Source organism: Magallana gigas, chromosome 1 (genome assembly GCF_963853765.1).
Source record: "Magallana gigas chromosome 1, xbMagGiga1.1, whole genome shotgun sequence".
In the NCBI taxonomy this organism is placed as follows: domain Eukaryota; kingdom Metazoa; phylum Mollusca; class Bivalvia; order Ostreida; family Ostreidae; genus Magallana; species Magallana gigas.
The window spans coordinates 51,704,748-51,718,924 of NC_088853.1; the positions used below are offsets into that span (position 1 = coordinate 51,704,748).

The 14,177-nt window shown below is 33.8% G+C and overlaps 1 protein-coding gene across 1 annotated transcript; it reads left to right on the top strand.

Annotated features, from left to right (window-relative positions):
- The first annotated feature begins 863 nt into the window (after nucleotides 1-863).
- Nucleotides 864-2,883, top strand: LOC117687621 (tripartite motif-containing protein 2-like). Its single transcript, XM_034464470.2, has 2 exons — nucleotides 864-950; nucleotides 1,121-2,883. The coding sequence occupies exon 2, from the start codon at nucleotides 1,121-1,123 to the stop codon at nucleotides 2,873-2,875; it is 1,755 nt and encodes a 584-aa protein (XP_034320361.2). The 5' UTR covers nucleotides 864-950; the 3' UTR covers nucleotides 2,876-2,883.
- The last annotated feature ends 11,294 nt before the right edge of the window (nucleotides 2,884-14,177 follow it).

Genomic DNA, 14,177 nt, shown 5'->3' on the forward strand with positions numbered 1-14,177 from the left:
AACCATCACATTCATATACATACATGTACGGATAAATAGAGCTTACCAAAACGGTGTTGATGAATAACAAAAACAAAATTGAGTCATTTAGTTCAGTGGTATAAAATTTATAGTTTATTTGTCCTTAAAATACCTTAGCAAAATCTTTATTTAATATTATGAACTTTTTATCCAGTAACTCTAAATGAAATATTGCCACTGCTTTATAGTTGAAAACATAATATTTGGAAATATATTTTGTAAAATATATTTTGGAATTGGATCTGATAACAAAAGGGTGTTATTAACATATTCTTTTAATAGTATCGGTTTAAAATCAGTTCTTGGTGAAAACACATGGAAGCGATTAAAATAAAATCATTTTACTTGTAGAAAAGCTATACGTCAGGTGCATTTTCATTTTGGTTTCGAATTTGACTTTTGTCTTTTCTTTAACAGATTCGACTACACTGAACTGTATACGGCACCGACTTTATAAAACAAAAATTATATTTCTCTGAAAGCTGTGGAGAGCGAAAATTTCAGTCGAATAAAATTTACATCTCAAAACTTGCCCAATCAACAACAGGATCGATACTGGTATCGGTTTATTAAATTAAATTAACGTAATATCAATCATTGATTGCTGGATTTAATGAAAGACAATATCGGTGTCTTTTGACTGTAATTCAAAGATATGCAATGCCTTAATATTGACATGAAATTGTCAAAATTTTCACTAAAATATAGTTAAAAGAAAGAGACATTATTATAATCACTAAGCTGGGTACAGTCACGATGACGTACATGTAATAATACAAATTAGACTTTAAATTTCTGCTACCCGGCAAAATCATACCTTCATGATTTAAAGCTATTTTTATCTGCGACAAGGAAGTAGAAAACATATCTCGAAAAGTCTCGCTTTATCAACGACATCTCGTCCAACGCAAAACACTTCCTAAAGCAAGGTGAGTCATAATATTACAATAAATTCTATATTCATAATATGTATTGATCAGTATTCCTTTACTCAATTTTTAAACAAATCTACCTCAATCTAGAATGATCTTTACTTTCACTTTGACATGTATTCAATTGTGAAGATTATAAGTTATTAAAGTACATGAACAAATTTCAGATGGCGTTATCAAAAACAGTAGGTCCAGGTGTTGTACAGGACGTACCAGTCATAGCCCAGCATTATTTAGTGTGTGACACTGAAGACTGTGAGAACAACTGCCAGTTTTACTGCAATCCTTGTCACCTACAGTTGTGTGAACAATGCAGCGATGAACATCAGAAGAGTCCGGCCACTAAAAATCATGAAGTAGTCCCTTACCGACAACGTAAACGAAAGCTTCCTGTCGAGAAATGCAAAGATCATCCGTCTAAAGATATTGACATGATTTGCGAAAACTGTCAGGTTGCAGTATGTTCCAAATGTTCGATAAGAGTCCACCGAGGGCACACCTTTGACGACCTAGAGATAATTTATTCAGAGAACTTCACTCTCTGCCTTGACGAAATTTACAACGTAAATCAATATTATCTCCCAACCTCACAAGATTTGAAAAGAGATATTAAAGAAGTTATCTTGAAATTGAGAGCGTTTATGGATAAAATAAAAACATTCATAATAGCTGAAGTAGAATCGCTTAAACGTCTAGTTGAAAAAGTGATGACAGACAATTTAGAACAAGCCAACAAATTGGAGGAAACCTTATTGGAAAAGCTTCAAAGTCAAGGCAAAACCTATGATGACTACAAGTGTTACCTTGAAAACCTTGTCAAAGAGTTCCAGGGATCTCTGTCCTTTGATAAAGTCCAAAACAATTCAATCCTGTTTTCACTCTCAGAACTACTAAATATCAAACCCATACCTCAGACCACAGAACCAGTTTATCCGGTATTTACTGCTGGTCAATACAGCAAAGATGATGTCGCTAAACTATTGGGTACGGTAACTGCTCCCAAAACTAAACCAGAATTTAGAAAAATACAACCGATGGAAACTACTTCTACACATTTGAAACTTACAAGAAGACTTAAGGAACGGGACGGATGGAAAATGGTTTTAAAACAAACACTTTCTCTGTCTTCCACTGTCACAAACGTCAGGAAGTACAAAGTGGCAGGTGTTGATTGTGTATTTCATATATCAGTAGGTAAATCGGGCATACTCTGGGCCAGTGATAATGGTGGCAACCTTGTTCAAACTGATCTACAGGGGAAACAGCTACAGATGATAAAAACCAGCGGTCGAGACGACGGCTACCACACCGTTTCCCTGGACGGGAATCTGATCTTTGCAGACAAAACGAATTGTAGCGTTAATAGTATAATACATGGAAAAACTATCACTCGATTCATTACAACGAAAGAATGCGTACCACTTAGCATACACACATCCAACCTTAACGGTGACATATTGGTTGGAATGGGCACGCGTTTGAAGGGTAAAGTCGCCAGGTATAACAAAAGAGGGAAAGAAATACATAACATAGAACGGGACAACAAAGGACAAGAACTGTATAGTGAATATCCACACTACATCACGGAAAACATCAACGGTGATATCTGTGTATCAGACTTTAACAAACAAGCAGTGATAGTGGTGAATAAAATAGGACAGCACAGGTTCTCATATACAGGTCAAGAGTCAAAGATTCGTCCCTATGGTATCTGTACTGATATCCTCGGTCACATCCTGGTCTGTGATATCAACAGTAAAACGGTTCATCTTCTTGATCAGGACGGTCAGTTTTTGTCTCTTCTAGTCACATCTCAAAAAGGGATAAAGACTCCTCGTGGTGTTTGTGTGGACGGTGATTACAATCTTCATGTAGGAGATGGTGACACTAACACAGTGATAGTGTACAAATATCTTCAATGATCATCATTTATAAGATCAGCATTCCTACTAGCCTATATTCATCGGTATGGCACTGAAATCAAACTCGATTAAACATAAACTGAAATTCTTTTTTTCAAGAGATCTATATCAATTGAGTGTCATTACAAATGATTCATTTGTGCTCACAATGAAAAATAAAAATAATGAACGTAATATATTAAAACTTTTGCATTATCATATGTTAAATGTTTTACAATGTTTTTCAACTAAATGGTCTGATTATTATTATATCTTTTACATTGCATTTCAATTTCAGAGGTCAGATTTTTAAGGAAATAGCATCACTTATCAGAATCCAGAAGGATTTTACATAAAAGAAGATTATATCATATGGTCAACATATATCTTTTCAATGCATACTGAAATGTATAAGTTAAATCAATACTTGAACTTTTCTTCTATCTAGGAAACAAGATGGATTTTATCATTCCATCTAAAATTCAATTTCAAATTATTTAAACAAGTATCAAAAACTGAAAATTAGAAAATTAAATGCTTTAAATTTGAGTATAAAGTTTAGTTGTCAGGATGTCAACGGAAAGCGGTTCCCCCCTTACTTACCGTTTGGAATTCATGTTCCTGATTTTTTGGTTTTTTTTATTACATTAGATATTTTTACGAGGCATAAAAAGAGAAATTATCATCAGTTTGATATGATCATCTATATACATGTAAACAGTTTTAAAAAACAAATTTTCATTTGTATTCCAGTAAATGTTAGGTTATAACTGATAGTTAATATTTAGCTTTCAAGTAAGAGAGAGAGAGAGAGAGAGAGAGAGAGAGAGAGAGAGAGAGAGAGAGAGAGAGAGAGAGCCTTCGATTTGCATTTAGTAGCAGAGGATGGCCTTGCGAATGCAAGTGTGTAATCCAGAGATGAAATCAAACTTTTCAGATTAAATAAAATCAGGTATAAAAGAAATGTTGTTCTTCATTAACAATACGCTCAACACCTGACCGTATAAAATGTGAAAGCAAACGTGCGTTGTGTAAGATTTTACTTCAATTGTTACTGCAAACACAACGAAGATTTGGCGCCAAATGGTGTTAGTATATGTAATAGAAGGATCAATACAGTCATGAACTGTCCGGATGTTACCACAAAGAGATTGATGATTTGTTTTAATTTCACTTGCAAACACAATCAATTTACACCTGTTTTAGATATAGAGGATATCTAAATTGTGTGATTTTATATTTGCTTTATCCAACGAGTTGAAATGGTGTATATAATCGCGAGGCTTGCCGAGCGAATATAACCATTTCAACGAGTTGGATAAAGCAAATATAAAATCACACAATTATAGATGTTCTATTTATCTCATACAATTAGATTTTTATTATGAAGCTTTTGAGACAGTCCCTTGTGTGACCCAAATTGGTTTTTTTCTTCAATGTGTTATGCGGCTATTTTGACCTTGCGCAATACATTAGCCTAGTACGTCATTCCTGAGATAAACCTAACTATTTTAATGTAAAGTTTCACTGAAATAAACCTTAAAATAATTTTTTAGCTCTAGATAATTTTTCTTAGAGCTTATTCACTTGATTAAATGGAAATTCCGATTAGAAGACTTGAATAATCAAGTTTGTTGCCATACAGAAAGTTGCGAATGCTCGTTAGTTTGAAATGACTCGAACAAGGAACAGTTGTTGATGCATGATGTTTAATAAAACAAACACTATGCTAGCCTTATGATTCAAAATTGAACATAGTGAAAAGGATGCTTACTGGTGGTGGAATAAAAGTCTCATGAAACATTATTTCGGTAAGTTCTTGTATATAAACACATCCATAGCGCTCTGTTTTCATCGCGTCGTCAGGATGAACTCCGTGATAGTTAACGTAATTTGTAGTTTTATAAACTTCACAAAGCAAATTGAAAGTTGGAAGTGGGCTAAATTTATCAAAAATCTTGACAAACAAGAAAAAAGGGTCTTGTGGTTACGGTTATGAATAACTTTGCAAAAAAGGTGGGGGGGGGGGGGCTAACCCTCCCCCTTCTCACAATAGCCCCCCGGTTCCGACGCCTGTGCTACGCAGTTATATGTTTTTCTACATATTTGTAATTTAAATCTTTGACAAAATCAATTTTATATTAATTTTTGTAGTAGATATAGTTATGTTGAAAGTACTAGCAAATCTTCGAAAATAGGTCACTGAAGCGTTGAAGCGGGGGGCTGTGTCAAAAGTAGTTCCGACTGGAAGTATTTGATATAGCATCACCCGTGTGATATAGCAACGGTTTATCACACGGGTAATATACACCACACGTATGAGATAAATTTTTATAAAGGCGTATATATATAAAAGTTCAAATATATCTATAGAGTTACATAGAATTGATATGATTCGGGGTTTTTTTTGGGTTTTTTTCCTTAGATTAATATGTATAAAATCTATATTGTACATGTAGAGGTAAGAAATCCATACGTTTAAAAATTTTATGAGTGAAAGAGAAAGGAGGACAACGGGAGAAAAGAGTTGAGAGAGAGAGAGAGAGAGAGAGAGAGAGAGAGAGAGAGAGAGAGAGAGAGAGAGAGAGCTTGTCTATTTAATTTGAAAGGTAATGGATAGTGAAGATAGATGGACACTTAGATTGTTGACTTGATTCAAACACAAAGAACTGCAAATATGAACATTGGTTTTTATCAGATGTTTATCTCAATATACGGTGGATATCAACTCGTGGGATAAATTTTTGATATTCCACTGTGTATTCTTGCGTCACGTGACGTCATAATTACACATTATGTAGCTTTAGGTGGATGATTGACGTAGAATGAAAAAGTAACAAAACAATGCAGTTGAAAAGATTTTAGTTGTAAATTCATTGCAGTTTTTTCCATGATATGATAAAAATATGCTCGAAAATGAAATGTTTGTTTATCTTTAAGGACCTTTTTTCCGCGCGTAACGTTGTTGACGTCTTGTAGTAAGTATGTTGTGCGGCTAACAATTATGATTTTTATAGAAAAAATTGAGGTTGTAAAAACTGATGTAGTAAAACATGTGATAAAAAGAAAAACCTCATGATCTGCGATGGTATATGATTTTTATCAAACTCGTTGTGTGTTATCTATACCCTCACCAAGGCTTGGGGATAGAAAACACACAACGAGTTGGATAAATATCATATACCATCGCAAATCACGAGAGATCCTATATATATGTTTTACTTATGACATCAGTACAGAGCCATATTCTACCGTTACAGGTCATTATCTTTAAAGTATTCATGTGAGTACGACATTTGAAAGGTATATGTATATACAAGATCGATGTAGCAATTGTTACAGAGTTATATCTGTACATTGGTGCCATTTGATATTTGCGTAAACTATACAATAGCACGCAGAAATACACTTTAATCTTCATGAATCATAGGTTCGTGTTTTCAATTATTCTACACTGACGTCTACTAAACGACCAATGATTAAGGCCATAAGATTTGATCAAGGAATATCCTTCTTAACTTCCGACTTACAACATTAATTGATATCCCAGTATTATAAATATATATAATATGTCATCAATCTTTATCTACGGCTACTTGAGTTGCATGAAAAATGTCTTTAAAATAGAGATAGTTGTAACGAAATGCACTGGTAGCTGACGAGATTAAGAGATTTATCTGAGTAATTTGGATGTAATATCAAGCGGATGACATGATATGAGAGTATGAGCGGAATATGAGTAAATGATGATATAGTGCAATGTACATATTAAGAACACAAATAGAAATCTTAGGTATGTTTTCTCACTTGGACAGTAACAAGTGACTAGTAGCCAAGTTTTTTTCATCTCGTAGCCAGTTACTAGTAGCTAGCTTTTGTCTTATTCCCAGCCAGTTACTGGAAGCTAACTTTACCTATCTCATTGTCTGAATAAAAATCATGAATACTTGCAGTCATAGTAAACCCGCTGACGTTTAATTATACAGTAACAAACGACAGAAACCCAAAACGTACAAACCGACGTAGATCTGAAACTGTGACTTACAGTGCGTATGTACAAACTCATTAATTGTGATTTCTCAATTACTAATCTCAGATACAAAACATTACTTTGCATCCACCATTAGTGTGTAAAAAGGAGTAGATAAAATGACTTTGATAAAAAGACTTTAATCCGCTTCTTTCACATATCGATTATTTTTTCTTTGTCTCAAGTTAATCTTTGCCGACTAACTCCTGGGGTTTAAAAAAATCTGCTTAGTCGCATTTTGAAATAACATGCATTGTATCTTACAAATGTAGCACCCCCTTTTCCGAATACCCCATGCAGTGTTTTGCCGAAACGATCCAAGTTAAATTATGAATAAGTCATTCAATTTTGGGCTATTGTATTTCTTTTTCCTCTTCCGCAGTGACAACTTTGTCTAACGTTAGACGATTCTTTTTCAGTGTTAACTAACTTGAACATCCTAGTTATCCAGTGCTAAACAACAGAGCATAAAAGTGAGTCGTCATCGATTATCTTCGGCGATTGTAATTAAACTCAGTTATGAAGACATTTTTTTGGTAAACATTCAGTAATGTATGGCTTAACGGGGAAGGGGGATGGAGATAATTGCCATCTGGTTTGACTTGTAAAATAGAACTACGTTTGCTTTTTCCATAATTAAACCTTTCGACTATGTTAGAGTATTAAAAAATTATTATGGTATCTACAGGGTAGTTTAGCGTTTTCTTTGATATCATAGCTTAAAAAATCAGTGTTTAATAAAAACAAAATAAACCAAAGAATGTTTTAATATTGACATCATCAAACTTAAACAAATGTTCCACTAAATATTTAAACCCGATCATTTGATATCATATGGCTTTAATGTTCCGGCACCGGGCACAATCTTGCTCCAGGATTTAAATTTTTTATCAATCACTTGGCAGTAAAGCCACAGATCTCGTAAAGTCTCAATTTATAAACTGTATAACGTACAATATAAACTAGAAACATTGCAAAACTTCAAAAGGAAAGGTGAGTCATAAGATACATTCTTAATTTAACATTATTGTTAAATAATAAACATTATTCATATTTTTAATTCTGAGAACAGTACCACAACACTTGCCGATGAAGATTTATTTCTACTTTTTCTTTGATATAAGATATTAAGTAGTATGTAAAATTTAAAAAAGTAAATAAATGACCATTTCAGATGGCGTTATCCAAACAAGTAGGTACAGGTGTTGTACAGGATATACCAGACATAGCCCAGCATTATTTAGTGTGTGGTACTGAAGATTGTGAGAACAACTGCCAGTTTTACTGCAATCCTTGTCACCAACCGATGTGTAAACAAAGCGGAGATGAACATCAGAAAAGTCCGGAAACTGAAAGCCATGAAGTGGTCCCTTACAGACAGCGTAAACGTTAACTTCCTGAAGAGAAATGCAAACATCATCCCTCTAAGGATATTGACATGATTTGCAAAAACTGTCAGGTTGCAGTATGTTCCAAATGTTCGATAAGAGACCACCGAGGGCACACCTTTGACGCCCTAGAGACAATTTATTCAGAGAACTTTACTCTTTGCCTTGACGAAATTTACAACGTAAATCAATATTATCTCCCAACCTCACAAGATTTGAACAGAGATATTAAAGAAGATATCTTGAAATTGAGAGCGTTTATGGATAAAATAAGAGCATCCTTAATAGCTGAAGCAGAATCGCTTAAACGTCTGGTTGAAAAAGTGATGACAGACACTTTAGACCAAGCCAACAAATTGGAGGAAACCCTATTGGAAAAGCTTCAGAGTCAAGGCAAAACCTATGATGACTACAAGTGTTACCTTGAAAACCTTGTCAAAGAGTTCCAGAGCTATCTGTCCTTTGAAAGAGTCCAAAACAATCCAATCATTTTTTCACTTTCAGAACTATTAAATATCAAACCCATACCTGAAAACACAGAATCAGTTTATCCAGTATATACTGCTGGTCGATACAGCAAGAATGATGTCGCTGAACTATTGGGTAAAGTAACTGTTCCCACCACTAAACCAGCATCTAGAAAAATAAAACCAATGGAAATTACTTCTACACAGTTAAAACCTACTAGAAAAGAACAAAACAGAGAGAAACAAAAAATTTCTCTGTCTTCCTCTGTCACCAACGTTAAAGAGTACATAGTACCAGGTGTTGATAGTGTATATCATATATCAAGAGGTAAATCAGGCATACTTTGGGCCAGTGATGCAAGTGGCAACCTTGTTCAAACTGATCTACAGGGGAAACAGCTACAGATGATACAAACCAATTGTGAAAATGATGGTTACCATGCTGTCACAATGGATGGAGATTTGATTTATACGGACAAAAATAAAAATGTTATTAACAGAATAACGCTTGGCCATACAACCACTGAATTCATCAAAACAGGAGACTGGAAGCCACTCAGCATACACTTCTCCCACATCAATGGAGATATACTGGTGGGGACAAGTAAGGATGAAGAGGGTAAAATCATCATATACAACAAGACAGGAACAGAAAAAAGAAACATACAGAGGGACAGCAAAGGACAAGAGCTTTATAGCAGAATTCCACACTACATCACAGATAACATCAATGGCGATATATGTGTATCAGACTATAGCAAACAAGCTGTAGTGGTGGTTATTAAATCAGGACGACACAGATTCTCCTACACAGGCCAGAAGTTTGTGTTTCATCCCTTCGGTATCTGTACTGATATCCTTGGTCACATTCTGGTTTGTGATACTGAAAGTAAGACGGTTCATCTTTTGGATCAGGATGGTTTTTTCTTATCTATGATAATTTCGTTACAACAAGGGATACAGCGTCCCAGTAGTGTGTGTGTGGACAATGAACACAATCTTTATGTTGGACAAAGTAACACTAACACAGTTACAGTATTCAAGTATCTTCAATAAGCATTTATAGTGAAAAAAAATTTAAATCTTTATTTCTGTATTCTAACATTCTTATGTTCTACATAATAGCATTGAAAAAATTTAAGAGATCTTTATCGATGTATTGGCCTTTTAAATATTAACTGATTTATGTATACAATGAAAAATACACGTCTGACATTATATAGATAAATTGTAGCATATACACATGTGTAATGTTTGATATTTGATACGTATTGATATGGTTTTGCAGCATTAAGCACAAACTGCTACCTGATAATAAATCATTGAATCAAATATAAAAACTCGTAAAAGCTATAAACTGCTTCATATACACATTTCAGAAAGTCCGAAGGTATAAGTAGTTTTGTTTTTTAATCCTGGTACCGGTTATCTTGTTTCCAGTGAGATTCACAGCTGGTTACGCAAATGCAAGTTTGCAGTCGTACAATTCAGAGTCCAAATAAAACTTCTCAAATTAGTGTCGTTAGATTTAACGAGACAATTTTGAGATGGTGAGAATTTGGAAGAGGCACTAAACACTAGAATAAAAAGCCTTGTAGATGACTTTGGTTTGTCTTAAACCTATAACTAAAAAACTTTGTAGTTGCCATTGAACTTGAATTGAACTAAAATGAGGTTCAAGGTCGATGCACATATTTTACTAAAAATGTTTATGTAAAGTATGAGATATATTGGACAAACCAGAACAGTTAAAGTACATTATGAAGTCTGAATCTATTTTTCACAAGTTTCACAAATTTATAAACTTAACATGTCAAAATTGTTTTTTGAATAGAACATAAAGAGATGTATCCAGTACCGATCAGACCCAATCTAACACCAGAGTTACCCACAACTAAACTCCGGATTCACGTGTTGGCTTTACTTCGGGTTTACTCTGGGTTTACTTTATAAAAATTCTGGATCCACTCGGGGTTTACTCAAGGTTTTCTTTGGGTTTACTAAGAAATTGCTTTAGAGGTCAACTGTACGCACTGAAGTGTGAAGCAGACTATCCATTCAATCAAATCCGAATACACAACGTCTGCTTTCAGGGGTATAATTCTGACTGGGTTTACTCTCTGTGCCCACTCTCCGTGTACTTTGGGTTTACTCTGGGTCCACTCTAGTAAACCCGGAGTAAATACAGAAAGTAAACATTGGGTCTGATCGATACTGTTGTTTATTAAAATGAATAATTGCTTTCTTCAAAAATTATTCAAATAAAAAACAAAATCTATATTAAGCGTAAGCACTTTTAAGAATAATATATGTATAATTTATATGTATAATTTATCAATTTTAGTCTAAATTACATTATACATCTGCGATTTTGAAATTTGTTTACACCTAAATTTGTGAGTTATCAACAAACATCGCGTGACTATCAATTCAGGGGGCCAAACTAAGTTTAAAACATATTGTTTTTCACTATTTTTTTTATTCAATAAACATTCTTTATTATATCAAACTTATATTTATAATCTTATAGAAAGTGTATTGCTCTTTTCCACTGTGTGCAATATGAACGGAGCCCTTCTGTTTTAATAAGACGTAATATAATATAACTAGGCATGTTACACATTATGATTAAAATTCTTTTAAATCTTAAACAAGCAAATACGTACTTAAAGACAAAACATCTTTTAAAGAGACAGCCACAAGTAGAGCACACAATTATACTTAAGTAACATTTCAGGGAAGAAGAAAAAATAATCACATAATATAGATGCACTGCAAATTAATATGTAATATGTTTATTAAGTTAATCAATTTACAGAGTGTGTATCTGGTTTGTGGCTTGACCATTGTGCTTATGTAAGTTTCACATGTACAATAAAACGGTTTCGGTACACAACAACTAACACAACCTTAAATATAACTTAATTCTATCATAGTTCATGTTGCAAATGAATGACACATTAAATATATAACTGAATGTATTGATTCATAATACTTTGTAAAGGAAAACAAGAAGTGTATTAAATATATGCTGGACAACAAACATTCGTTAAATGTTTAATTTTAAACATAATATAAGCAAAGGGACGGTTTTACCAGATTGTCAATACGAGCATCGGAATATAAATTATATGTTTTATGGTTCAAACTCTGATAACGTATCTTTGTAGATGGTTATAAATAATTTGACCTATAATAAAACTCAATACAGTACTGTGGCATCCTCTAAAGAAATGTGTGCATTTAAGATAATGTTTAAAAGTGTATTCTAGCATGTTTAAATTATTTCAAGTTCCGTCAATGTATTGGATTAAATTTATTGATGACATAGAGCAGCTATATTTTGCGTCATAAGCAATTTGCCATCGAGTTTAGTGCTTGTGAAGTAATATTGAGAAATCGATGTTCGTAACATCCCTTTAGGGTGCGCGATATACTGTGCATACCGGAGGTATTTTGTCTTTAAAAGCCATTTCTTCTTTTAAAGTTTGTTCAAATCATGGTCCCTGGGGGTAGGGTGGGGCCACAATAGGGGGATCAAGTTTTACATAGGGATATATAGAGAAAATCTTTTAACTTTCTTCTCAAAAACTATTACGCCAGGAAAGCTCAAATCCAATTGGAATTTTTACTCATAAACACAGCGTGTTATGAATGTATAGTTGTAATGTTGTTGCTATAACTCAATATTGTATAAAACACATTGAAGTGGCATAGGTTTGCTTTATAGACTTATAGACGAGATATACATTAATTTACCTTTTTCCATAAAAATTGAAGTCTCTTTTCATCTGTAATGGCAAAAAATGCATCACTGAATAATAAACAACAATGACTTTAACAACACATCTATTTATAAAGAATGATAACTCTTAAGATAAAAATTCAATTCATAATCTTTACTTTTCGTAGCATATCCGGAGAGAAACATAACTAGCATGTATTTAACAAATGGAGGTAATATTAGTGACTGCCAGAGGTAGGGATTAAAATATTTTTTCAACGACTAGGTTCAGTGACAACAAATACGTAGTGATAATAGGACTTTAAAGTCTGGTCTCTGCTTCCGGGCACAATCATACCTTCGTGATTTAAATCTATTTTTATCCGCAAGAAGAAAGTAAAATAAACAGATCTCGTTAAGTCTCGCGTTTACAACGATAAAACGTCCGAAGCATATTCGAGCCACTGAACACTTCCACAGCAAGGTAAGTGTTAATATAGACGATAATTTCTAAATTTACTATATCATTTGATCAGTTTTATTTCACTTTAAATTTGGAAACAATTCACCTCGATCTAGAATGTTATTTACTTTCACTTTGACTTGCATTCAATTGATTTCAAGTCACTGATCTAGCATATAAAACTACACAAACAATTTTCAGATGGCGTTATCCAAACAAGTATTTCCAGGTGATGTACAGGACATACAGGTACCAGTCATAGCCCAGCATTATTTGGTGTGTGGCACTGAAGACTGTAAGAAGAACTGCCAATTTTACTGCAATTCTTGTCACCAACCATTGTGTGAACAATGCAGAGATGAACATCACATCATTCCAGAAAATAATAACCATGAAGTGGTCCCTTACCGCCAACGTATACGAAAACTGCCTGTGGAGAAATGCAAAGATCATCCCACTAAAGATATTGACATGATTTGCGAAAACTGTCAGGTTGCAGTATGTTCCAAATGTCTAATAAAATATCATCGAGGGCACACCTTTGACGACCTGGAGACCATTTATTCCAAGAACTTCACTCTGTGCCTTGATAAAATCTACAACATAAATCAATATTATCTCCCAACCTCACAAGATATAAAAAGAGATATTAAAGAAGATGTCTTAAAACTTAAAGCGTTTATGGATGAAATAAGAATATCCATAAAAGCTGAAGCAGAGTCATTCAAACGTCTAGTGGAAAAAGCGATGTCGGACAATTTAGAACAAGCCAACAAAATGGAGGAGACCCTATTGGAAAAGCTTCAGAGTCAAGACAAAGCCTATGACGAATACAATGGTTACCTTGAAAACCTTGTAAAAGAGTTCGAGGGCTACCTGTCATGATAAAGTTCAAAACAATTCAATCCTTTTTACTCTCCCAGAAGTACTTAATATTAAACCTATACCTAAGTCGACAGAACCTGTTTATCCAGTATTCACTGCTGGTCAATACAGCAAGAATGATGTCGCTTATCTACTGGGTACAGTAACTGTCCCCACCAATAAACCAACATCTAGAAAAATAAAACAAATGAACATTACTTCTACACAGTTGAAACCTACAAGAAAACTGAAAGAAGCGGACGGAGATGAATTAGAAGTAAATCAAAAACTTTCTCTGTCTTCTTCGGTAACCAACGTCAAAGAGTACATAGTACCAGGTGTTAAGAGTGTATTTCATATATCAGGAGGTAAATCAGGCATACTTTG